This window comes from Geospiza fortis, unplaced genomic scaffold, assembly GCF_000277835.1.
Source record: "Geospiza fortis unplaced genomic scaffold, GeoFor_1.0 scaffold79, whole genome shotgun sequence".
Classification (NCBI taxonomy): Eukaryota; Metazoa; Chordata; class Aves; order Passeriformes; family Thraupidae; genus Geospiza; species Geospiza fortis.
The window spans coordinates 2,546,560-2,574,534 of record NW_005054408.1 but is presented as its reverse complement, the minus strand read 5'-3'; the positions used below and the strand labels follow the sequence as shown (position 1 = coordinate 2,574,534).

General features: G+C 37.2%; 1 protein-coding gene across 2 annotated transcripts in view; it reads right to left on the bottom strand.

Moving 5' to 3' along the window:
* PHKB (phosphorylase kinase regulatory subunit beta) overlaps positions 1–26,241 on the bottom strand; it is a 65,286-nt gene extending 39,045 nt beyond the window's left edge. Inside the window, exons 1-13 of one of the 2 annotated variants that reach the window (XM_014309174.2) lie at positions 25,992–26,241; positions 25,121–25,233; positions 21,205–21,222; positions 19,027–19,116; positions 17,987–18,125; positions 17,245–17,344; positions 15,387–15,494; positions 13,398–13,478; positions 10,681–10,796; positions 5,103–5,166; positions 2,433–2,528; positions 657–854; positions 24–81 (exon numbers count right to left, since the gene is read on the bottom strand). In XM_014309174.2, coding sequence (XP_014164649.1) covers positions 24–81; positions 657–854; positions 2,433–2,528; positions 5,103–5,166; positions 10,681–10,796; positions 13,398–13,478; positions 15,387–15,494; positions 17,245–17,344; positions 17,987–18,125; positions 19,027–19,116; positions 21,205–21,222; positions 25,121–25,175 — 1,123 coding nt within the window. In that variant the 5' untranslated portion in view covers positions 25,176–25,233; positions 25,992–26,241. The remainder of the gene's footprint in view (positions 1–23; positions 82–656; positions 855–2,432; positions 2,529–5,102; positions 5,167–10,680; positions 10,797–13,397; positions 13,479–15,386; positions 15,495–17,244; positions 17,345–17,986; positions 18,126–19,026; positions 19,117–21,204; positions 21,223–25,120; positions 25,234–25,991) is intronic. The other variant, XM_005426261.2, reaches the window with a different exon arrangement.
* Positions 26,242–27,975: the final 1,734 nt, after the last annotated feature.

Genomic DNA, 27,975 nt, shown 5'->3' with positions numbered 1-27,975 from the left:
CAGGAATGTACAGCTATACTTACCATAAATTATCATGAAAATAAAAAAAATAGGGAATTCACACTCAATGCCATCAAAAAGCTGCAAAGAAGAAAAATTCATCAGACAATTCATCATTTTCATTTAAGTAAATATATATGTGAATAATCCTGCAGAGTAATTTCCTAGCAACAAAAGGCAAACTTGAATGCAAAAATATTTTAGTACATTTAGTATCACTTAATTCTATGGGCACTGTAACCGTGCCCTTATATCTGCTGTGGCCCATTCTCAAGCAGAATATTTAAATAATCTACTTTTCATTTTTCAGAGAGAAACTATGGGGGAAAATATAAATAAATTTTCATTTAGATAACCTCCACTGATAAATACTGTGATCAAAAGCAAAATTGCTTTCCACACACTCAGACTTTAGTCAGCTGTGAAATTAAATGAAATGATAAATAATTTCCTTATTTGTTATGTGAAATCAACTGTACCCTAAATGTAAATGAAAGCACATTCATTACAAAACAAGCCAATGACTCAATGCTGACTTAGCAATCTCTTAAAACTGCAGCTGCAAATTACAGTGGGCATCTCCTTGCCTGGGAGGCTTTGGGAGTCCCTGGTCAGTGTGGCTGCAGGAGCTGAGGGTGTCAGGGGGCAGGATTTACCTTGATCTCTGCTGGTCTGTAGTAACGCCGTGTCCTGTCCTCCAGCGCCGTCCTGTAGCCGTCCCTCAGAAACCTCTTAAACCCATATTTGCCTTTCAACTTCCTAGTAATTTTATCTAGTGTTTGACCAAACAGAACCTCATCATCCAAAGCAAATCCAGGATAACTAAGGCAGGGCAGAAGAGCTGCATCAGTATTCTGTAGGAGAGGGAGAAATGACATTACGAATTTAATTAGATCCCTGACAATTATTTGATGCACAAACAAAGACTGTTTAACTTACTAAGTGAAATATACATTTGGAACATTATCTTATCAAAATCATAGTGCTAATATAGAAAATGGTGTGCAAAATAAGACTTCTTAGGAAGTATCAAGATAAACTACAAACCAAATATGCAGATATACAATTTAGAAGATAACTCATTTAATTCAGAATGTCACCTGTTTTACAGCTGATAATGTGCAGGAACATTTGAAAAACATAAAACTTTGTGTTTCAGGATTCTTTGTTTTTTAAATACATTCTCCAGATTATTCCTGGAGGAAACACAAACATTTGGGTGTCATATGCTCAAAAAGAAGTACAAATATTTCATAAAGATGCAATGCTGAGAAGTACCTATGATTAAATCATGATTTCTGAACAGCTTTTTCAGAAACATTCTTAGGGTACTGGAACAAACAAGCCTGTCTGATTTACAATTAAGAAGATAAGGGAATAATTCCAGGGAAAAATATGAGAAACCTTCTCAGGAACCATGTGGATCTCTTATGAATCAAAAACACTAGAAAAATTACTAACTAGTGCATCATCTCTACAGGTAAGCTTCCAGAAACAAACAGAAAAATATCATTTTCTGCTGATATAGTCAAGATGTTTAACAATTTAAAATTTCTGCCAATATGACTGACATGAATCCAACAAAGGAAGAAAAGAACACAAAGGGATAAGTTTAATATGGGATAAGTTATAAAATCAGCTCCTGTTGGGATATTTCAAGTCTCCAGCAAATAACAAACAGCAAGAGTTCGAAAAGACCATTTGAGTATAAAAGAAGTAGCTGACAGTGCTTTTTATTTTAATTATCCAGCACTACAACTCTGCTATAATTCTTCTACACAATAAGTAAACTATTAATGTTTAAGATTAATAGTCTGTTTCATGAACAAAACTGCTATTATATTCCAGAATGAATAAAAAAGCAGAATGCTATTATCACTCATTTTAAATTACTGATTCTCTACCACCAAATTTACCTTTGATGCTAGCACTGAAATAGATGTTTTTTTAACTAATCTATATTTATGTCATTTAGATTTACTCACTAAGGAAATACATTTGTAACGGTAGTTTATAACAACAAGAAATTGTTCATATTCAGCAATTTATGATAAGCCAAGCTTAAAGGCTTTTTTCCTAGACAAAAGAAAGAATGGAAGCTAAAACAAAGGGTTTCAAAAGTGCAGACACTGTGTATAGTAGAAACTAGGCCAAAAGAAAAACAAATCCCCAAGGCTGCAAATCTCACTTAAGTTATTTCAAATTTTATTTTAAAATTGTCTGGAAACCTACCAAGAGGTTACCATTTTAATCTAAGTATTAAAAAGATAAAGAGGATCATATTAATTCCATATTAACCACATCACAGTGACACTTAAAAAGCAGAACTTTAACAGCTTCTCAGCAAATTTCACATTCATCAAGCAGATCAGAAGGTCATATGCACTTGTTTCCCCCACACACTGCTGAGGTGAATTTCTTTAATGACTTACATGAGACCTTGACTCCCGGGGCAGCAGGGAGCACAGGGTCTGTCTGTTCCGGTTATGGGCATCGAAATCCACAAATATGACAGACCAAGAGCAGCCCTGGAACACAGCATTGCATTTGTTTAAGGCAAAGGGAAGAAGCTTGGTGCATCCTGCTGAGATTCACTGATTCTGTGTTTAATTTCGGTTATGTTGTCATTGCTGAAAATTTTAATCAGAACACACAGCACAACATCAAGTTGAAAATATTTTCATTTTTCAGTATATTGAAGTATAGCCAAAATTAGATGGCTTTATCACTGATTAGCAATTATATGATTCATTCAAGCTGTTAACTCTTCTATTAATACTTGAAAGATGAGGCCTGTATTACGGACAAACAAAAAAGAGTAGTTGTTCTTCCCTGTGAACACAGGAAATGTTCTAAACAGTGATGCTGAATATTTCATTACAAGTCAGTTAGAACACAAACAATTGGATATTCAGCACAGGTACTGCTTTGGAAAAGGACTTGCATAGCAAACAAAAATGGTCTGCTTTTCAGTTATTGTAAGGTCTGCATTATCAACATCTACTCCTTGGTAAAATCTACTTCCTAATTAAAATCAGTAATTGTACACTGTATTTCCCTGTCAACTTCTTGATACTTCCTGAAACACTAAAAAAAAATTCCCCTGGCTGAGACAGAGTTTAAACAGAATCAATATCATTTAGAACTATTACCAGTAGGCAACTTGCAAATTCAGGTTTGTTAATGAACAGGTATCTCCATGTATGTTGCAACTGATAATGAATCTCAGAATGTGAATATCAGTCAATGTGAATTCATTCCACTAATGGTCATAAATCCCAAAAATTCTCATAAATCCACCAAATTTCTCCTAAACAACAGCCAGTTTCTTTGGTATACTACTTTCCTAGGAAGACTGTTGCAGAGCCCACCATTCTAATTATTAAAAACTTCAATTTCCAGTGAAGTTTCTACATAAATACCTCACCACCCTTCTCTATTTGCCAGTGCCAACATCCACTGAGATGCTCTCCAAAGGGTTTTATACTTACTTACACTTTACTGCACTCTAATTATATATAGTTATCAAAAAAATGCACAGCTTTTGCTTTACTAGGGTAAACAAAACCCTGAACTATTTTTTCCACTGTCCCCATGGAAAATAATCAGTTTTCTCAGTCATTTCAGCAAGATATACACTGACTAGTGCTGCAATAAGAATGTACACAAAAAATCACATTGGCTTTGATGCTTTTAACTTCCTTCTTAATCCAGATTCTGATTATTCACAATTCTCTAAACTCACCTACAAACTCTGAACACAACCTGCCTCCACGTGCAGTCCCAAAGTCTGTGCTGCAGGGAAGGATTCTCTGGGAGTTCAGGAGCAGCCTCATTTGCATTCCCTAAACCCACAAGCACCTTGTTTGACAAATGAACTATTTTTCACTTCTCTAAAGGCTGTAAACTTCTGGAGTAAGAATACCTTACAGAGACTTGATTTATGAAAAGAAAAAAAAAATTAAAATTGTTTTTTGCCCAACCCAGTAGAGGGCATGCAGCTCATACACAAACAACTCTGCCCAACTCTGTCAGCCTTTAATGTGCTCCTCTTGCTGTGATTTCTGCAGGTTGTACCTGTGCAGCTGCAGGTGCAAACAAATCTCTTGAGGGGCTCAAGGGGATTTCTCAAAGCCACTGGAACACAGCTGGAGCTAAGCACAAAGGCAAACTCTGCACAGACTGAAGGTCAAAATGAGTTCTGTTAATGCCAACTACAGATCTCAGAAATAAACTCTCAAAGCATTTAAATGGGTTTTGCTTCAGCAATTTATTCATCCTTTCCAGAATTCAGCAAAAGAAAAAAAAAAAACCCTCAACAGCCACATTTACTGGTGCTTGAAAGTGTTGGGAAGCTAAAGATTATAGATAAATGTCATTTCTGAAAGAATAACAATGCATATACAGAGTGTGACCATTACTGAAGATCCTTACTACCTCCTAGTTCTGAACACTTGACATCAGCTTTCAAAATGCATGGCATCTCTCTTCCATATATACATTTTCTAAACCATTAATTTGGAAGATTTTAGCTACAGATTACTGTAGGTAAAGCACCAAAGAGAAAGATGCACATAGAAGGGGAATACACAGCAGATAGAAAAGGATCTCAGAAAAGGCTTGCTTCCCTAATTGATCCAAGCCACATAAAGGATGAGAAAAGACTTTACAGATGTGCAACACACTGAAATTAAAAACAGGTAAAAAGGTAAAAAGCAGCTTGTTTAAAGTCTTGATCAGAAGGCACATGAAGGAAGCAGACAAAAGGAAGGTAACGCTTAAAGGGGGAAGTATATTCTAGTATCAGCAACAGATACAGTTCTGAAGGAAAAAAAACATTTTGGCAACAAAATTCTTTTTCAGACTAAGCTACAACCACTTTAGAATTTTTCTAAGGAAAAATCCCAAGTGATTCTTGATATAAAGGGCACTAATGATTTTATCAGATAAATTCTGTACCTGAAACAGCAGCAAGCAGTTTGCTGACCTTCTTTAAAGCTGGACTCTAACAAACTGTGCTAGGTTCTTCTAAATATCCTCTGATCCACCCTGTAAACCATTATTGCTAAGAACAAAGGAGGGAAAACAAAGACTTCTATTACCTGATTTCCAAAGAGATTGAAACCATTAATTGCTTCTAAAGCTGCTTTTGCCAGTCCCACGGAGCTGAGGAAAAAGCAAAACAAAACCCAGAGGTATCACAATTCAAGCTCAGGCTATAACTTCACACACTTGACAGCTTTGAGTGCCATGATCTTTTCTTGATTTGAATTTCATGCTTAACTGTTATGTTGCTAAAATGATGATGCAGCAGATTTGGGGTTGTTTTGGTGGTAGGTTGGGTTTTTTTCTCTGAAGTACTACTCAGCATTTTTATTTGTCTTCAAATGTCAGAGACCATCTCACAAAAGAACTTCTGTGCTCACCTTGCTATCAGACATTGGCATTATGCATTTCAAGGTCTTGCTAATAGCACAGAGACAGAGGATTTAATTCAGCACAATTTCTCAAACCAGCTCTCAAGCATTAAACTTTAAAAGACTGATTTCTAGCTTTCAATATAATAAAAGAACTCATCAATCTGAATTCACAACAGAAGGATTTTCATATGTCAACCATATAGTGACACATCTTTTATTTCACTTCATCACAAAGAAAACAGGACCCAGAAATTCCATCAACAAGACTTCAAGTTAGCACTCACATTTTAAGACACTGTGGATTAAAATCACTAATAATTATATAATTTAAAAATCAAATTCTATATTAAAATGATTTACTAACCATTATGTAAATGCCACAGTATAAATAAAATACATTTTAACAAAGTATTTTCATTTTAAAAGTGTCATTTTCAATTTTCCTTGTGAGTATTATAAAAAAAAGTGAAGGACCATTCTTTGTCTTTCAGTCTCACTTCTCTTTTTCTCCGTTTTAAAGAATACATAATTATAGATAAATATTCAGATAATAAGCACTAACTATTCCCCACTTCTATGTAAAAGCTGTTGTGACTGTATTGACAAACAACTTCATCATCCAGCCCCCCACCAAAAACTTGACAACAATTAAATTGGCAGAAATCTGCAAACAGGGACTGTACTTCAATCTTTATTTTCTTATACTCCATGCAGCACTCTGGCATGGAAGTAAACATTTTACCTTACTCTAAATAAACTGATTTTTACTATCTATTATTGTAAAATATGTAATTTCAAATGATTACAAACAAATTCATATTTTAAATATGGGGTCTAATTATGATTACACAGAAAATACTGAAAATAATGAAAATAATTCAATGCAGTTCCAGAATTTGGTTTTTTAACTATTACTGTACCTGTGTTGATTCTAGTATTAGAAATACTTTAGACTGATTTCACACTTTATCATTTATAAACCCCCATGTTCCTCTCTGAAACACTGCCAGGAATGATACTCCTGGGTTCCAGTTCTAATTGCTCAACAAGAGAAGGCTGAACCAGCTTAACCACAGCCTGCTCTGAGCAGATGCCTCTGCCTGGTGCCTTCTGATGCTGAAAGCTTTGAGAGCTGCAGAATGAGATGAAGAAATAAACTGACTCAAAAGAGCTGGGAATGTAATTATTATTCTGGCTTTGTTTCAAATACCTAAAGAAAAAAAAGGTAATTGTTCTAAAAATTGCTTTATTCTAATTATCACCTAGCCATTGACCAAATAAATTGACATGATGACTCAGAACAGAACTTTTCAGAGGAATTCAGTATTATCAAACTGCATATACAGAAGGTAAAAATCAGAGAAATCTTGCAAATTTGAGGTTGTATCACATGTTAAAATCTCGTATTTTCCTTTCAAGTAACAGTCTTAATATCAACATGATCTATTTTCAGAGTGAGAAAAAATTTACTGATAAAAGGTAGAGAGGTAATAAATGTTCAATTGGTATTCAGATAACATAAAACTACTCAATCTGTCTACAAAATAGGATGATACTGCTTGAATGAAATTCAAGGCAAACATGTATTCCTTCCTTGAAATCATCTCTGCTTTGCAGACTCAATCATTATTCTACAATAATAGTAGTAAAAAAATTAGTAATTTACTGTAATTTATCAGCATTTTTCTACCTCTAGTTATTGAAAGCCCCTGGAAACTTCATTACTCTCACAATTACTCTTGCCAGCGACCATCTAAACATCCCAACATTGTCAATCACTCTCTTCACCACACACACATAAGTACTACTTAGATTATCAAAAGTTTTATGGGTAAATGACAGGAGGAAGTCCTTTAAAAGAAGAAAGAAGTCTGTGAAGAGCCTTTGTATCAAGTGTGTCTTTAGAAGGGCGAACAATCACAGCACAGCACTCTTCAGGACTGTGATCACACTTCACACTCATTTCATTGCTACTGATTAATGCCTTCCTGTTGGGAAAATTGCTAAAGAGCTTCTGTAATAAACATTATGCTTGTGTCTTTGTATAGAAAATACATTCCTCAGACTCTACAATTTAGTAACAAAAGAAATGGAGTGTCTTAACTGAATGAATGGCAAAATGCATTTTAATAAATGTGTTCCTTCCTCCACTCATTAAGCCACTATGAATAGACCATGCTGACCTGTGGGACTCTGCCTGGAGAAAAAGGTGCTTTCTTGGAGATGGGCCCAAAGCAAAACCTCACCCAAACCCTCTTAAAATATTCCTCTAAAAATTTCACAGGATGATGAAGTCATTGGCCAGAAGGGACATATGGAACCCATCTAGCCCAACACAAAACCTCACTTGAAGCCCAATATCTAACCAAGACCAATCGAAGTAAACCACAGCCTGTACCAGACAAGTCTCACAAACCTCCAGGGATGGAGATTCTGTTTTAAGCATCCTGCTCTTTCCTTCTCTGTGCTTCAAATGAAAAGGCTTCTTCTTAATGTCCCCACTGAACCTCACCAGGTGCAATTCTCAGACCTTACTGGATCTGCCAGTTATTTTAATTGTCAAGGATTATCAAGAGCAGCCTTGCAATCAAAATGCCCTGGGTAACATTTGACCTTGAGCCATATTTAGGGCAGGGGAAGATGAGACTAACGTAGAGAAACCACTTCCAGCTTGCTAAAAGACATTTACTAAACACATTTAAACAACATTCATAATTCTCATTACTTTTTAATTGTTGGATTCAACCCCTCAGTAAAATACCTAAGGGCAAACACTAAAATTTGCATATTTTTAGCAAATGTAAATCAAAATACACCTTCAAGTATATCCACTCTTAATCCTCCTCCTGTTCAATTTCTTGCCTCCATCTGAATGCTGTGCATTTCAACTGGAACATCAAGCAGACGTGAAAAATAAGCAAACAAGAAAAAAGTTTCTAAATCACTAATAATTTTGTAACTCTATAACCCAAAAAAGAGCAAGGAAGGACAGCACTATAGCAATGTGCTATATAACCCCAGAGAAGAGCAAGACAGAGGCCCTGCAGCTCCAGATTTGGGATATGAGGATGCTGCACTTTGGTGATTTCCTGATTCTCAGGGTGCATATGGGAGGTGTCAGAGGCACTTTGCTCAGCTACTCAGCAATGCCTGCAGAGCAGCTGGATCAAACAGCTACAGGACAAATTAATTTCTGTCAAGTTCAGCCATATGGGAAGGGATCACACTACAATAAAAGCTGTTACAAATCTTGCCTTTGAACCAATAAAAGACATCAATTTGCATACATCAGTGCAGACGTGCTCCACAGAGTGTTCTGCTATTTATCATTTATCAGAAGTCTTTGGAGCTGTACTGAGACTGTGAAGGCTTAAAATATCTGCATCTTTTAACATGGGCCATAATGTGCAGCTATTATTCACAGACTTCCAACTGTAAAATATCTTTGAACAGAAAGCCTCTTTCAATAAAACACAAGAATTACCTACTTATTCTGAAAGCAAACACAGCCTGTATGGAGACTTTAAGGGTCAGGAGTGCACCATCCTTAACACTGTCCCTGAAGAGAGCACTTTGGGGTCCATAATCACAGGAGACCCACATACATCATTTGTGAGTAGACCTGATATTCCTAATTGCTTCATCAATTTAAAACAAAAGGGGGTTTATAGCTCTCTTTGGTAGATACAATTGGAACATAAAGTATAAAGAATATTTCAGTGTACCCAGAGCTTTCCTCAATAATATCTAAAAATGTCTTTTGATGCATGTTGCCCTTCCATTTTTCCTGATTTATGAGAACCAGGGAAATTGCCTACCAGCTTTCTACAGTGAAGCAGAGTATCCACATGTATACCAAGAATGATAAATAGAGGCAATACTTGTTTCTGATGACCAAAGTCTACTTCTTAAATTAGGACCAAGCTCTGTGCTTCCCCTTATGCTAGCTCAATGATCTGTTAGATTGGCCCAGTCCATCTCACAAAACTTTACACTTAGAAAAACCAACCTATAAATGTCAGCCTAGATTAAGATAAAACAACATGCCCATTTCCATCTGTTTAAAAGATGCTCAGTTTTCCCTGAAGGAAATTCACACATTGAATAACCAGAATGCTGCAAACAGGAGACACAGGAGTTTCAGTGTTCCTTTTGCACATTTCTACAAGGTGAGATCTGGAAAGAAGCATTTGTTTCTCTATGTAGTCATGTAGCTCATGTAGTTTGGCATTTGACAATTTTACAGACATAGCAGGAGAAAAGAAAATCAGCAAAGTCATAAAGCAGATTATATAACAACAACTCCAATTTTTTTTACTTTTTTTTTTTTTTTTTAGTTCTCATATTGATAAAAAGGTTCTATAAAAGCCCTGAAAAAACCCCTACATTAATAGTTTTGCTGCAAGGACATGTAAGTATATCTAAAGGTTAAAATATACATGCCTGCTTGTGGGCTAAGAAAAATAATTCATTCTCAAATGACAAGACAGATTTCTTTGGCAATATTGAAGACTGGAAGAAATGTGTATTCTTTACAAGCCCTTGATAATAAGGATGATCAATAATGTTTTCAAAATCCAAAGATATCCAAGCTATAGCCATTTTTATGATTAATAAAACCGCAGAAGTCAAAAAGTGAAGGAAACAACAGTAAGACTGGAAGAATCAAGTTGTCAGATTACAGATTTGATCCTTCAAGGCAGAGAGCACATGAGTGATTCCACTGAGGTGAGCAGGACAACTCCAGCATTAAAATGCTCCCAGGATTGCTCCCTGTCTCTGACAGGGCTCAGAACTTGCAGCATCTGAAGAACCTGGAAAAGAGCTTGGCACCAGGCTGCTCTCCAGTGTACAGCATCTCCTCCCCAGTGCAGAAGAGAAAATCTAAACTCATGATTCTACACCTTTTTAAAGCAGGATACTCCTAACCAGTTTTTTTAATATGATTCCAATCCCATTCCACATGCCTCAAGACCCTGAGCTGCTCTGAACACAAGTTTCAGAATTATATACATGCAGCTGCACATAATTACTGGAATTTGAATACTCAAATAGCTAAGCATCCATGTGGTTATTTCAGCATGCATATCATGATGAAATTATCCTCACATTTTCCCAAAATACATCCCTCAGTCTTTTGAGAACCTTAACCTAGTTCAAACAGTATTTTCATGCATTATTATTTATAGCTTTACCCCATTATGAATTCTTTTCATGGATTTACTTGCTCTGGCTAACAGAGCTACATTTGCTCACCTACCTTGAGTGCAGCTCTGGACAGCCATTGTTGTATTTGCTGCCTCTCTCCCAGACACCAAAGTCTGGTACACGATAGGCTCTCTCCACACAAAACACAAGATTCTGGATAAAGGACACCTACAGGAAAGAAAAGTGACTGAAGGAAAATGAAAGTACATATTTTCTGGGTTTTTTTCCAAAAGATAAACTTGTTATTCTTGCAACTGTTCTTTCCATCCTTTTCTGTTTCAACTCAAAGGATGATGTTCTCAAGTTCAAATATTCTCCTTAAAACCAGTTTTTAATCACAATATGTTAAGAGCTGTCCCAGCTGAGGTGCCAGTGTGAATTTACACAGAAGTTGCAACAAAGGCAGGAATAAAAATGATTTCATATCAAGACACATATTTGAAGAGCTCCAAAAAGCTCTTCAAGAAGGTGATATCCAAAAAGGTGATATTTTTACATTTTAAAAAAGCTTTATACTAACAACATCAGAAACCAAACCAAAATTAGAACACAGAAATCCTGGTGCTTTTTCTTAATCCATTTTAAGAGAATTGATATGCCAAAGTTTTATTAAATAAGCTACAGATAATATATATTTATGCAGATTCAAACACATTCCTTTATAAACACAAATAAAACCCTAAATCAATTTATTATAATTAAAATATCTTCTTGGACCAACACATTTCAGCTGAATACCAAAACACTGAAGGGTATGTTAAGGCGTTTAAGATGTATTCAACTATAGTTGGGAACTTATTTCAACAGATAATTTTTCCTGATTTACACTGTTGAAAGAGACATTTGGAGTTGCTTGACTGTAGAAAAATGAAATTGAGCTTAAGTTTTATAGTTCACTTTAAAGAGTCCACAGATTGGAGCTTAGAGAAAATATAACCCCAAGCACAAGATTTACACTGGTTCATCTCCAAAGCAGGGATTTCCTCCCCTCCCATCCAAATTATTCCAGGGGACTGTGGAAAAGAAAATACTGCAATGGCTATAAACATAACCATATTGAGGAACTACAGAGAAGGATCCACTTTGCTACTGTCAGGTGGGGATTTTTTTCAGTGACCTATGTAACAAAACCCCAATCTTTTACTGAAAGGTATTTGCCTGTATACCTTTGTTTTGCCTTTTTTCTCCATTTTTCTTTAAATTTTAAAAACTTACTATTTCAGATTTACTCTTTATATTTTTATATTTACTCTTTTAGCTAATACCAGTCCATCACCAATATTACAATTCTAGACACACCTGTCTCTCTTTATTTAATGTCTCTGCTAAAATGTCACTATGAGGTGTACAATTATCTGCACATTAGATCTTGTCATAGTTACTACTTTCAAGAAAACTCTGTCTCACTCTTCAGCTATGCCCAGTATATTCATCCCTGTAATTCAGCATTTGGCTGTATTAAAATGAAATTTCTCTGAATGAAGCCAGAACACCCAAATATTAAGAGCGTGGCTTTTCCCATGGTCTATCAATAACTGAAATTTATGTGAAGGAGCAAATAGCACCACATAGAATTATCCACACAAAGCCCAACAGAAAGTGCAACTCTGTGGAAAAAAATCTGAGTATGAATGTCCATAGTGCAGAGATTTAGAGGGGACAGTTGCTAGGAAAAAGACATCCTGGCAAGGAAGAGGAGAATACCCACTGACTGGAGTCTATAAACATGCACTTTTTCTGCAGAATCTGTAATTAAATGCAAACATCTGGAGGATAACATAAATTATATATCAAGCTAATTAAATACTTAATTATATACATTTGCCTCCTCACAGATATAAAAGCAGTTCAGAGGAAATAATATAGGCCTATCATATGATCTAAGAAAGAAAGAAGACATGTTGCAAAATTTAGTTTTGTAATTATCTAAAAAAATAGATTACTGAAGATATATGTTATACAAAAATAATGCAAATTCACTATTAGTGGAAAAATCTTTCTTTTTAATAGTAGTACTGCAAGCACATTTAAGCTTTTTAAGGCAATACAGCAGCAACTATCAAAGAGAACAGAGTAAATTTAAACAAATCCAGATTAAGAAAATTGGAGAAAAAAAGAATTAAAAAAGTATATACATCTGTGCTTTCTATTCCAGTTTCAAAACATAACCTCATTTTAGAGCAGGCCAGCAGGTTGTCCTGACATGACTTATACTCAAGCCAAGGCTATTATTATCTTATTTACAGAGGAGTTAACACTCTCTAGAAACATCCCTTACTATGATACAAAATTCTTTTATTTTCAATTAAAGATACAGCAAAAATTCTTAACACCCATATTCATATTGTTTGAAGAAAGCCCTGCAGCTTCCCTGAAAATTAACCCCATTATTTATTATACTGAATTTTCATTGGACAGCGTGAACTGACAGAGTTTGAAATAATGTGAAAAGTGAGAGCAATGTAAGTAGAAGTTAATTGTCCTAACATGTCGGAACTCTGACCTTCTAATTCTTGACGTTGCAGCTATCAGAAACAGCAGAGAACTATAAAACTTTCAATGTCATGTTACATTTACTCTTTGCACATCTAACACTTTTTTAGCTATTATTTCACTATCCATTCATTCCATTACTTTTTCTGAGTTCCACTCAAAGCATAAAATACCTGCAGCATATTTTCAGAACAATTACTTTACAGTTGGTAATGGAATAAAAGCCAGAAAAAACACAATTTGAAGTATGTTTTAGGACAGAAAATCAATTTGTACCTCATCTGTGTTGTAGATAATCTGCAGCCCCGAAGAGATCATCTCAACCAAATAGAGAAGAAATAATGACAAAGCATTGATCTGGAGCAATTAAACACAGAAAGGAACCTGTAATTAACTTTATGTTCATTGGAGTCATGTAAACCAAATAAACATGGTATAATTCACTAACAAAGATGGTCCCACTATAACACACTTCTGCTTCTAAAAAAGCCTGCATCTAATGATGTGGAAACAATCAATAGGAAAAGGTGGCACAAACAAGCCTTGTCCTCTAGAACTTCTGATGTTTTATGATTTTTTAATTTCAGACTGTGCTAGGAAAATGTTCTCCCTTAGGCACATGCTTTGACCCACAGGTAATCACTTTGGTCCCAAGCTGTTTTCATGTTTCCATACATGACAACTCACTAGCCAGGAGGTTACCAGAAAGGCAAGCAGCATATTGAATAGTGCACAGCACACCCAGAAAGCAAATCCCTTCTGCCCTGGTGGGAATTTTGGCATTGTCAGCTGACAGGAGGAGAATTACAACATTCAGATATGATCAGATATTGAAAAACTGTATTTTTTAGTACCCATACACAGCATTTATTGTAAACAGCAATTACCTTCAGCAGCTGAACAGATGAGCATCATAATGTCAACTCATCGAGGAATCAAAGGAAACTGCTGGTTTGGTTTTTATTAAAGAACTTTCCTATACTTTAGAGTTTCTATAACTTCAATAGAGAAACTAAGCTTATCACAGGATGAGGTATAAACCCACAATCTCATTACATGAAATTTAGAGAAACCCTCTAGAACACAAAAAAAAAAAAAAAAAAGGGCTCTTATCTGGAACACAGCAGATCAAAAATTTGGTCCAAATTCTAAAGATCTATAAATATTTAAAGACAATTGACTACAGTGTCTTAATACAAACTGAAAAGCACCAAATACAGCAATAAGGGCTACATAATATATTCAGTGTTTCCCAGCTGGGCCCTCTCAGTTACTCTGTACTCTTGTCTCCACAGAGCTGAAAACCCTCTAATTTTTGAGATATGAAGATGACAGATGGGAATGTGCATTCATGTTTATGGGAAGGGTTGAGCTGCCACAAAAAGCAGACTTTAAACTGTTATACAGTGCTCCCCAGGTCCCCAGATTGTCTCCTCTCATAGACAAAACGTGCCTTTTCATGAAATTTCCCATAGTCCAAAATGCTAACTTAAGATAACTCCATAAAGCATTTCCCCCAGAACATACAATTTCTGAATCCAACACATTCACTGTACTAACTATTTAAGTAATACTGTCACCATGAAATGAAATAATCATCAACCCACTGTGTCAGTTCTGAATAATTCCACTAGCAATTTCTGAGCTAAAAGGTGTGTGCAGACTTATGGAATGCAAAACAACAAGATCATGAAAGGAAAGGTGGGTCTGAAAGTAAAGAGAACAGGAAATAAAAGAAGTAAAGATTAAAACTCTGGAAAATGAGAGACAATAAAACAATCAGTTATGCAATTAGTCTGACTAGGAACCACTATGCAAAGCAGTGAACAATTCCTAACTGTTGTCAATGTACATTAAATGAATGAAAACTGCTCAAAATGATGGAAAATTAAACTGGGAATATTCACCATAAGATTACACTAAATCTTTCACTTTCCTGACTACAACATTCTTTTGCCAGGATTATTTATTGACAGCCATCTGTCGGTCTCAAAAAGAAGCAACTTTGTAAACAACTAACCATCTACCTCTACAATCTCCCAGTTATTTCAGCCCCTTCTGACCAAAGCAAACCATTCAGTTATGTTTCAAAACACTCTGTCGTTTTCAGCAGAACATGCAAAAGGCAACTGACTCAGTTTTACCACACACAGCACATCTAACACAAATCTAACCAAACTGAGACAGCTGTAGTACGGAAAAATGAAGATAATATTATTAAAAAATCAGCCAAACTTGGATTTACAACAACATGAATGTTGTTACCTGAAGGTGTCCATACTCCTCATAGGAGAAGACCTCATCTCCAGTTTCTGCATTGAACACAGAATGCAGACATGCAGATGGTTTGGGATCTTGTTTAAATTTCTGAACCTAAAGGTGAATGAAAGGCAAAACATAAAATCAAAGACAATAATTTCAATATGTTTGGCAACCACAAATTCACCATAGAACTTATTTAAATTATTATTACTATTGTTATTATTTCCAAACTAATAAATTTCTTGATTTGACCACTATGCAAACCTTATCATCAACAGTGTATGTTCAGAACAATTACTTTATAGCTGGTAATTAAATGAAACCAAGATAACTCCATAACTCTTCAAGTCATGCTTTGCTCTCCAACAAATTTTAAAATTTTCCAACCATAATGCCAGTACCTGATCCACATTTCACTCAGTGTTTAATGTATTTTCAACATTGATGCTACCTTCCTAAGATTGTCTTCTCTACCAACAAAACACAGCACGTGCCTCGGAACAAGCAAACAAGTACTACATTGTGGAGTCTACTCCACAAATACATTAAATATACTTCAGGTCATGACTCATATGTTTATTGGCAATAGAATGCACCATTTGCATTTTTGCTAAAAGCAGCAGCATTCGCTCAAGTCATGTCTTGAACAAATAGAACTAAAAAACTAAAAAACATCTTCCTTTTATGAGGCCACACAGTCTCTCAGAATAAAGTCCAGCTTGACTTCTGTCTGTTAGCTACCAGAAACTGTTTATTACTACACTGTAGGAACAGAAGAGCATCTGTAGTAATCAAGGCAAAAGCAGACAAGCAGCGTGCCAGCAGTGGGACACCTCTGGTTATTTAATGCTCATTATTCTTATCGGGCACTCCTCATCCCCAGAACAAAAACTGCACATCAAAGAGAAAAACGACGGCTGAAATGTAACAAGATCAATTTATGTCAAGATTGTTTAAACATATAAGACTCTCAAGAAGCAATCCAATCCCCCAGAAAATCTATGTCAGCATAGATACAAGTGGCAATACCTGCTCATTATTATTGTTACTGATACCCCATACCTGTGGATTTCCCATTTCAGTTTGTGTGCTCAGCTGTGAGGGAAGCTATAGACTTACATGAAAACTATTTCTAATAACACAGTTAAAAGTCAGTGAACTGAAACTTCAAATAACCACACAGAATATGTATATTTAACTACTTCTAGATCTGCTGCTAACCACTATGCAAAATTTGTCCACCACACCAAATTTTAATAAGAAGGCCTGAATTCAGAGCATATTCACAAGAGAATTAAGGGCTGAATAAATCGACTGTGTTACAACATAAGTAGACTACTCTGTTTCCTTACTCATTTTGGAAAGGTGCGCCCTTCTGAAGTTATGTCATAAAGTAAAATAGTGCTGGAAAATGTCTGCTAAAGAAACCAAGCACAAAATCAAAATGATCACATAGGTAAAGAGAACAACTACAAACACAATAACCAAGATAATAGTGCAAAAAAACCTGTCCAGCCTTAACAAAAAGTAGTTCTACATCCTTCCAATTAATCACTATAAAAAGACATAAAACCCCCCACAAGTACTAATGGTGTAATATTTGAATGGAACAAATAACTGCAAAATGAACACAAAGAAGTTTCAAGTGTACTCCGCACTTTTCTACCCAAAATGCTCACATGTACTCCTTAAAACAATGCTGCAACAACAATGAAGCAGCTTTTCTGAGCTCGGGCCTCCTAGCACTGTGAATTTAGGATTTATATTTAGGATTTGTATTTAGGATGTGTATTTAGGATTTGTTCCCCAGTTTAATTAATCCCTGGAGCGAGGTGAGGCCGTGTCTGCAGCGCAGTCTCACCTTATCGGCCTGGCGCATGTAGCAGTAGAGAATTCCCCTCATGCACTTGATGGCAGAGTGCTCCAGCTCGTGGGTCCTGCCCTTGTCATCATCAATGCGCCTGCACAGAGAGATAACTCACAAAACAAATTGCAAATGCAGCAGTGGGGGGAAAAAAGGGACACATTGATGCTTTGGAATATTAAATATTTAGCTAACGCTGGTGCATAGTGGTGTCCTCACTCATATCTATGTATTTACAGCCCTAGTCATCCTCCTTCATTAAAAACAGTAAAAATAATAAAAGGGTTTTTGTCTGGCAATTTACACAAGCATTCCTCTTTCAGAACTTAAGAATTAAAAAAAAGTCCTTCTTGATATTATAACATCCAGTCCCTTGCAAGTAAATGATTCTTAGGACCAGCAACAAGCCTGCCAATGCCCTGAACTCTCCTACTAGATTTAAAAGTCCCCCTGAGTACAATTTGCCAGAAGAAGCTCTATTTTTAGTAACAGGCACTGATTCCACTGTAACAAATACTGGCACCAATTACATTATATGAAAACATGTTTACTTACCAAAAGTAGAGTGACATTTTTAACCTAGCACCTACGTAAATATTTTTACCCAGATTTGGAAATGCGCCGTTCTCTATGGGTTTACAAATCTATTTTTTGTAAAGCTTCATCTTTTAACACTTTCCCAGGGAACTGAATAAGAGAGGGGTAACCTGGCAGAGACATGAGGGTAGAAGTTACTCACCTGTAAGCAAGGGCCAGTGCCCAGGCACAGGCAGCACAGTAAAGGCTGTCATGGACTTTTGCCTTCTGGTTACTCCCAAAAGTCTTGGTAGGGAACAGACCTGTGGTTGGGCTTTGATAGACCAGCAATGTTGATTTAACTGGAAAAAGGAAAAATAAAAAAGATTGTTAACAACATTTATATTTCTTCCAGATTCTAAATAGATTTTCAGGAACAGATCAAGGCGTAAACAACCTGTTAGAGCATGCACAAGATAAAATAAGGGAAAGAAAAGTAAGGAGAAACACACACAAAATTTGTTACATTGTTTTTTTCAGCCACTCAAATTAGACCTTCTCACACAAAACCCCAGCAGTATTCAAAACTATTTCTATGACTCTGTTCTAGCACAACCCACTTTGTACAGAATTTCTACAAAGCAACCCAGTAACTTCCTTTCTGTGGAAGGAAAACAGCAGAAAAAAGTGACTACAGTATGTCAACTGCCCCCCAATCAGTTAAATGCTTAAACTCTCCAGAACTCTACATTCATAAAAATTACATTTTTAACTCAGGCCAGATGATTGTATCAATATTTATATAAGTAGAGGGGAGTAAGCAAGGAGAAAGGACAATTAAATTATTTAACTCAGTATCTTGATATGAAAGTAGATTAAGACAGGAATTTTCAGGTTGCCAAAACCAAAAATACATTATAGCACCATTAATAACAAAAAAGAACTGCCAGACTGTTCCAAGTACTACAAAAAAGCTTTTGTCCATTTAAATTTTTCCTCAGCTCTTTCTGGTCAATGCTACAATCCTAAACTACACCTTTACCCAAAATAATTCTAAATTCAATCTTACACCTGAACTGGATCTTCAACAGACAGTTTGATTTACAGAAAGAAATGTAACTCAGCCCTCCTCTCTGCACCTTCCAAACTTCTAACAGAAGTTTAGGGAACTATCCTTAAGTAGAAATAATGTAGAGCTGATATTTATCATGCAAATACCAATTCTAACTCACATCTGGGTTAGTTCAAGCATTATTAACTTACCAATTCTATAGTAATGATTTAATTTATCCCACAGAGTTTCCCCCTCTGGCTTGGGAAGGTTAATACATTTAAGTGGCTCATAAATTGAACCTAAAATTAGAAGAAAAAAGAATACCAAAATCAAGATCAGAATCAGTTTCATATTTGTAATATTGCTAAGAATTACTGTGATAAGGTATTTCTTCATTTTTGTTATACAAGAACACAATTTACCAAATTTCAGTTGAAACAGAAAAGTTGCTTTCTCTACAGTCTCAGAGAATTTTTTCTACAGTACCTGTCTACACAAAGCAGACCTCCCCCTGTATCTCTAGTGCCTTGTAGATACTGAAGTACAGCAAATGGTACATAAGTGTAGAGTTAATTATTGAAGAGAACTATTAAATGTTGAGAATATCCTATGAACATTTTCTTAGAACTTAAGTATGTTACAGAGAAAATTCCAGAAAATACATAGGAAAACAGAAGAGGGACAAAAGTACACCATATTCAATTCTTACTGCCCTACCTGCCTTCTAAAATGGTGAAGGTGTTCAACACCCTCAGTGTTTCACCTGGCCCAACCCTGTTTGCACCCATCAGAGTCAGCCCAGCTGATGCCATGTCAGAATAGGGATTGGCTTGTTCCCACATGCAGCTAAAGCTTAAACAAGTTATTCAACAGATAAAGCCCTCAAGTTACCCATATTCCAGAGAAATCCAATGCTATCAAATCCCCATCTTTCATCCTCACTTTCATTCTCACTACTTCCCTATCTGCACCTGAAAAGTCACTTTTACTGAGAGCTGAAATGAGCTACCCATTCAAAATTACTGGGGTGAACCATTTCCAACTTCTAATTTCAGAGTAACATCCTGCTCTCCCCCACAAATCACTTGGGCTTTATTCAGTGTTCTGGATGGCAAGATCTCCACAAGAGCCATGTGCTAACAGGAAGAATGAGAATTTCCCTTCCCAGCCTGCACCCTGCCCTTTGGGAAAGCTCAGGGGATGCAGTGCCAGGGCAGCCCAGCCAGCCAAGCAGTTCTGGCAGGACACAGTGAGTGCTCCTTTTCACAGAGCCTCCCTGGCAATCCCAGCACTCTCCCAGGCGTCAGACTCGTGATTGTCCATATCCAGGACTCTCACTCCATGAAATCAAGAAAACAAAATGAAGAAAAACAAAAACGTTCAAGAAACAACCGGATGTGGGACTCAGTGCCCTGCCCAGTTGCCAAGATGATGTTTGGTCAAATGTTGGAGTTGATGACCTCAGAGGTCCTTTCCAATCTAATTGGGATGTGTACAGAATGGTGACAGAAGTTTCATGAATCAAGTCCTTTGGGGGAGAAAGAAAATGTCCAGCCATTCAAGAATGCAAACCTCATCCCAAGTTAGATTGCCTTTGCTTTGCCAGCACAGGAATGAAAAAAAACCCCACCCCTCCCCAGGCAGAGCCCTGGGTGCCTGCTCTGCTTGGATGTCCTGGTGATGCCCACCAACCCATCTGAGCTTCCGCTCCAGCCTCTCCTCCTTGGGAGAGGTTAAATGAGAAATAAACACCTGCATGTGGGAAAGGGCCTGAAAGGGAAGCACAGAGAGCCCAGTGTATTTGAACTGCCTAAAAAAACAAAGTCAAAAGAAATGAAATTGTTCTGTAATGGAACATATCACAGCTTTTGTATCTTCTATTAAAATAAATAAATAAATAAATAAATAAATAATGAACATTCTGAACCAATTTAAATCCATTTTTTGAAGCTATTTTGTTTTCCTACTTCTTTTAGCCTATGAATCCCTGTCCATGAAATGATTAATAATTTATGCTGTTATACAATTAATTCAGTTATCTTGCAAAAGCACACAATACACTGAGCTGCAGTAACTGTAATCTTGTACAGTGTTGTAGTGAAAGGACGGAATACACAAAAGAAAAAAATCTTCAGGAAGTCAGTGCATAAAAAGCAGCAATTTTATGAGAAATTCACTTACAAATTTTCAAAGGCAAAATAATGATTCTATCTCTTAGATTAGCTAACTGAATGCCACATGCATATCCACCATCCTCTGTGTGTGAAAGAGGTTCAGAATGTTCACTTCCTGCAGGCTGCCCACCCCACGGTGGCACCAGGACACACAGGCACATACACACAAGTCAGAAGTTCCTGAACTAAAATTGTTTTCATTTAAATACTCACCAGACAAACTGTGACCCTCTGTGGCCAACAGAGAAACAAAACAAAGGTATCAAGAACAAAAAGCAAGCATATTCTTCTATTTCAGAGCATTCAAAGATTTCAACTTAGTGCAGAAAGAAGATTAAACAGAACAGAAAGCATGAAAATGTCAAAATGTCACCACAAATTACATTATTCTAGATAGATGTTTGAAACTTTAATACAAATATAGTAAAACAGTCAGAGTAGAGTGCTGATGGAACAGAAAGGTGAACAGAATTCAAACTTTGAAAAACTGACAAAAAATAGTTTTATGCTTTTGAGTATTCCCTGAAATTACTCCTACTATAAGGAGGAGAACTTGTTTAAATCAAAGTTTTCCACATATTCTTAATTAATTCCTTATTAGCATCTATATAGTTTATGTTTTGCTTGGGTGTCTACAGCATTCTCCTGGAGAAATCATGTGGTAAATTGCATTTCATTATTGTCACAACCTAATCAACGCAAGGAACAGTCAGGACAAACACGAAGCTGCTCCTTCCTTGAGCTTCTGGAGAGAGCCCATAACAAGAGGAAGCTATTTTAAGGATGGCTAAAAAAAGCCTGACTCCAGTCGCATCCAAAATCTATTTGAGTTCATTTCAGCAAGATCAAAACCTGTCATAGAAAGCTATTTTCAATTACATATTTAAAATCTGTTTTCAAACTAAAGAAAAAAAATTAAAGAGATGACAACAGCAAGACTGCAGCACTCTAAACATAACAGAGTGACATTTGCAAATGGGACCCTGGAGGTCTCACTTTGTACAGCAGCATCCAGAAGAAACAGAATGAGGACATTAATTTTAAATACTGTTTTTCATAAATACATCATTTTATTATAACCATACAGTGGGGGTTTTATTTTAGGCAAATAAGTAGGTATGCCAGGAAGAACATAAAAACCTGTTCTGTTGATTTACTATTTTGTCTGCTGTCTAGTGGTGTAACAATCCCATGCAACATTTAAATAGCTTATTTGGGAATTCAGCTTTTCTTCCTACAAAGAATGAAGTGTGCCCATTATTTCCTTACACCGCAAATGCATTGCTGCAGGCAGCACCTACTTCAAAATCAGTAAAAAATTGATAGAAAATCACAGTGTCACTTCCTGTGTTAATGTAATTAATGTCTGGTAAGAGAACACTCCAAGTCTTGATCCCAAATCCAATTAAATCCCTGTTTGTCTTCAGACCTTGCACTGACTAAATGCCTATATTCCTAATCTGAAGGAAAACTAATCCCCTTTCATTTCCTACCATTTACAGGTCCCAGAGTAATATGATTTCAACTCTCTTCAAGTTGAATAATCACTAAAAATATTAGAGATTCCTTTCAAAGTGATAAAGAGTAGGAAGAAATTTCAATCCTATATATGCACAACCTCTGGATACTGAAAATACTGTGTCATCCTGATGCTGCTTTCCCATCCACCTCATTTTTATTCCTGTTATACCTGAGATTAGCATTAACTGCTCTTCAGGGAAGAGATATGGACTGTCCAGATGTTTGGATTCAGAAGCTATGCCCAAAATAGCTTTAAAACAACTCTGTTCCCAAATTTGTATTTATGGAAGCTTTGGACAGACACACATCCTTGAAGATGGCAGTAATTGTGGATATTAAAGAAAAATACGAATTAGAATGGAATTCTGTAATGAGTCTATGGAGCAAGACTTGCATATTTCAACAAGGACAGTTTATTCAAATCCTTCAAGGTACAGAATTAATATAAACAAACACTTCCACAAAGTTAATCCCAAACAAATGGAAGCAACATGGCAAGAAATTTATTTCTAATATTTCACATGCCAGAATAAGAAAATAAAATGTTGGTTTGCATAATTATATCAGGCCAGGCCAAAAGAAAAAAGCTGAGAACACAAGATTTCTTTGTAGATTTGATAAGAATGAAAACTGATCACAGCCTCTGATGTGACATTAGGTCTGGACATAATCAAACACTTGAGACAGAGGCAAGCCCTGGATCTCAGATCACTGTAACTTTCATTACCCAGCACCAGTAAGGGCAGTGAGAGCTTCACATTACAGAAGTCATTGGGACCAAAGAGGATTTGATTTCTACTCACAGCAAAGTGTAAGAAATTATATCACAAGGGGATTTTTAAACACTACATACAGGAGGAAACCATGATCTCATGGTTGATCCTGCTTTGAGCAAGAGGCTGGAGTAGGTGACATCCTGACAACCCTTCCAGACTGAACTGCTCTACCAAACAGGGTAAGGAAACACCAGGAAAAAAGGGCTTGGAGAGTCAGACAGAAAAGTATTAAAGTATTCCTCTACCTGAATACACAGTAGAAGTAAGCAAAAGGTATGAATTATTACCTTAGTTGAGTGACAATAACAAATTAGTAAAAATGAGTAAAATCATGTAATAGTTTAATTTAAATAGCATTAAAGAGAAAAGTTTTAAAACTATAATTGATCAAGAAAAATCATGTGTTACACTGTGCAAGTAATTCAACTAGTATTTCATAGAGTCATAGAACATCCAGAGTTGGAAAGGACCCACAAGGATTGTCAAAGTCCAGCTCCTGGCCCTGCACAGAACAAGCCCAGAATGGCACCCTGTGCCTGAGAGCATTGTCCAGACCTTCCTGAGCTCTGCCAGGTTTGGTGCTGTGCACACTGTCCTGGGGAATCTATTCCAGTGCCCAACCACCCTCTGGGTGAAGAACCTTTACCTGATATCCAACCTAAACCTCCCCTGACACAGCTCCAACCATTTCTTCACTGATCACCAGAGGGGAGGAAGAAAAAAATACACACCAATTTATTCTGTCCTTTCTCTATTTCCTAATCATCTGAAGGCAGCTCTTTATCAAGTACATTGCACTTACTAGAAACTACTGATTTCAGGATTTACAGTAACTAACAACACAACCAACAAATGCTACTGAACACCAGAAATAAAATACTGACCATCATGCCAGTACACAGGAGCTTCACATAACCAAAATGCCAAAGTCTATCACACAAGCCTTGTAAATGCTACAAGCAAGGCTGGAAACCACTCAGGATATTCAAGGCAGGCATTGCCATTTCTAAGAATTCAAAACAATAGGTGTTAAAACTACTAAAAATGATTATTTTGCATCATAAAAGAGAAACATCAAATATTTATGCAATAATTAGGAAAGAGTAGGGATTTTTTTTTAACGGTGTCAACACATCATATTTTTTGATGGTCAGAGAGGCAAAACTGAGAAGCCACAGGGAGGGCAGGGGAGTCCAAGCCACCCAGTTGTGTCCCTTTACCTGGTCACTCACCAGCACTTGTACTGCTACTGAGTTCAAACAAGGACTATACAAGAGTTTCCCCCAATCAGAGTGTCACAAATGGATACATCTCATCCCAAACTCCCTTCAAAACACACAGGAATGGCCATGACAGCTTCATATATTCCAGCTTCTGCTGTACCTGAGGAGAAGCTGTGCCAGGGGGCTTTACTTTGCTTCCACTTAATTTCCAAATGTCCAACTTTGTAACCAATGACTGACTGGAAATTTTACTTCTCTCTAAACTCTGTCACGCTGAGGTTTTTTAGGAGTAAATTGCAAACAGCATTCCTAATGCACCTTTCACATGACTGTAATCTTAAAAGAGAAATTGGAGGTCAGAGATGGTTGCACTGAGGGATACTGACAGGAACACTAAACAAACAAAACAGGAAGATTTGATAGTAGATTTCAATCTAAGTAGATTACAATTTTCAGAAAATTTTACTGAAAGAGTTCAAATTTTTAAGTTCTACTGTACAGTGCTAAAGATCTACTAACACAGAACACTGCATGAAACAAAACATACAATTATTTTTTGTTGAATTAAATAGCCACAAACAAAAACAAAACACAGAACTGCACACTTACCAAATTTTAAAAAAGCATGCGCAGAGGAGGCTCTGTCATCATCCAAACTGGCCATTTCAAATTGGTGCAGCTAATCACAAACGGCTCAGGCTAAGCTACAGTCACTTTCAAAACTGTTTAGTAAATGTTAAAGGCAATCAGCATTAAATTAAGTGAAAGCAATGTTAGTGGAGTTATTAACACAACAGAGTGCACAGCACAAACTTTCATTACATCTTATGTTTCCTTCTTCTACACTGACCTCTTGGTTTTATTTTGCTTTTACTTCCATAAAACTTAGTAGTTTACTCCATGTGAGTGAAAGGACACAGTTTAGAAAAAATCCATCTTTTGGATACTGACATGAGCTTTCTTATTCAATAGGGAATCCGCTACAAACACCAAAAGGTGATGAATACCATCTGATATATTTCTAGTTGAAATAAAGATACTGATTTAACTAGTGCACACTAAAGTGTTAAGTAACAATGATAAGGAGCTAAACTCTGCTTATGCACAGTGCTGCTTTCATCCCATGTGAAATCTACACCGGGATGTTTCCTTTAGTCATATACATTACTTATGGCACTGAATATCTCAGTTATTAGGATATGTCATCTTCCACTTTGGAATATACAATAGGAAAAACACATCTGTAATTATGATGACAAGTTTTTACAAATCTTTAAAGTTTATCTTTTTTACAGTATGAAAAATTTCGGGGGCTTTAGACTAATTCAACTACTATATTTAGAATCTGCTCCTAATCAGAGTAGCAACAAATGAAACAGTATTTTATTGCTTCAGGAAGGGAAAAGAAAATTTCTGAATAAAATTTGGTTTTACTGGAAAAAAGTAATTCATCATTTAATACACATAAACATGAGGATACAAATTCCCTCCTACAGGATTTGAGTCTTACACGATCCATTGCTGCAGGCTATAAAACATGAATCACTGGTGCATTTCAGGCACGTGTGTCTATACTCCACATTTACTACATCTTACTCCAAGAAGCACACTAGTAAAAAAAAAAACCCAAATCAAATAAAACAGTGCTGTCTGTGAGCTGGGACTCCAGCACAGGCCTCAGCCAAACCAGGAACATGTGGGGGACTTTCAGTCACTTTCTGTGATAATCCCAACCATGTCTCCTTCTGACAGGGCCAGGAAGGAAGAAAAAAGCCCTGAAGTTATACAAATTTCAACATAAAGATCCAGCAGTAAACTTGAAATGTAAGAACATTATTTTTATTTTTAGCTATGAATGTTACCTGAAAGATATTAAATAAAATTTGATTTTTAAATCAACTCTTTCATCAGAAAAACTTTTCAACTAAAATAACATTTATTTCTTGACCAAATTTATTCAGTTGTTATGTAAAATGCCATGAACAAATCTCTAGACAATCTCTGAACAATGAGAAAGATGGAAGTGAACTACAACCTGTCATTGCTCAGAATACAATTCTTTATACATACAAAAAAGTAACAGGCAGCAGCAGCAAAGGAAACGTAAAGCGTTTGAAACCATCAAAGCCTTCTGCAGGCAGACCTGACCCTGCAGGGGATTCCTAAACCCGAGTGCTCCCTGAGGGTTGACCCTGCAGGGAAATCCCAAATCCTTGTGCTCCCTGAGGGCTGACCCTGCAGGGAAATCCCAAACCCGGGTGCTCCCTGAGGGCTGACCCTGCAGGGAAATCCCAAACCCGGGTGCTCCCTGAGGGCTGACCCTGCAGGGAAATCCCAAATCCTTGTGCTCCCTGAGGGCTGACCCTGCAGGGAAATCCCAAACCCGGGTGCTCCCTGAGGGCTGACCCTGCAGGGAAATCCCAAATCCTTGTGCTCCCTGAGGGCTGACCCTGCAGGGAAATCCCAAACCCGGGTGCTCCCTGAGGGCTGACCCTGCAGGGAAATCCCAAACCCGGGTGCTCCCTGAGGGCTGACCCTGCAGGGGATCCCCAAACCCGGGTGCTCCCTGAGGGCTGACCCTGCAGGGAAATCCCAAACCCGAGTGTTCCCTGAGGGCTGATCCTGCAGGGGATTCCCAAACCCGAGTGTTCCCTGAGGACTGACCCTGCAGGGAAATCCCAAACCCGGGTGCCCCCTGGGGCTCAGGATTCCCGATGCACCGGGCTGCACTGCCCGCCCCGGCCCTGCAGAGCCCCACGGCTCCGGTTGTCAGTCACACTCCCGGCCCCGGTAATCGCAACCGGCCGCCAGTAACACCGCCTTCCGCGGGCAGTCCTCAGCGCGGGACTGCCAATCAATCTATGCACAAACTAAACTTTTAAAGCCAAATTAATCAGACCAGACTTTAAACAATCAATTCTTTAGAGCCCTCATAAAGCCCCGTTTTGGTCTCACACTGTTTGATCAGTTACTAGCACAACAAAACTAACCAAACATGCAAATAAGCAACTAAGCGTTACAAGCATGTGTGGTGTATAAATAAACACAGGGATCTTCTAAAACTTTTCCCGTTAGAACAATTAAACGCCTGGAAGGACTGTACTTTACTTCAAGTTGGAAAAAAAAACCCACAACAACAACAAAAAACAACTCCAAGTTTTTTGAAGTTCAGAAATTCAGGCTAACTCGGCAAGCAGCACCCTTTGGTTTAGGCCAGAACGAGCTGCCCCACGCTCAGAACACGGAATTCCCACGCTGTATAACAGTTACCTTTAGCTAAGAAAAACCTGCCAAAAGCGGGGACCTTCCCCTAAACACTGTATCTGTTCCACAGCCGCAACACGTTACACAGCTGCGGCGCTGAACACGCTGCCTTTGCTCCCGTGGGCACAGGTGACACCTGAGGGCACCGGGGGCTCTGCCCGCCGAGGGCTCGGGCAGGGTCGCCACCCCCGGCCGTCCCC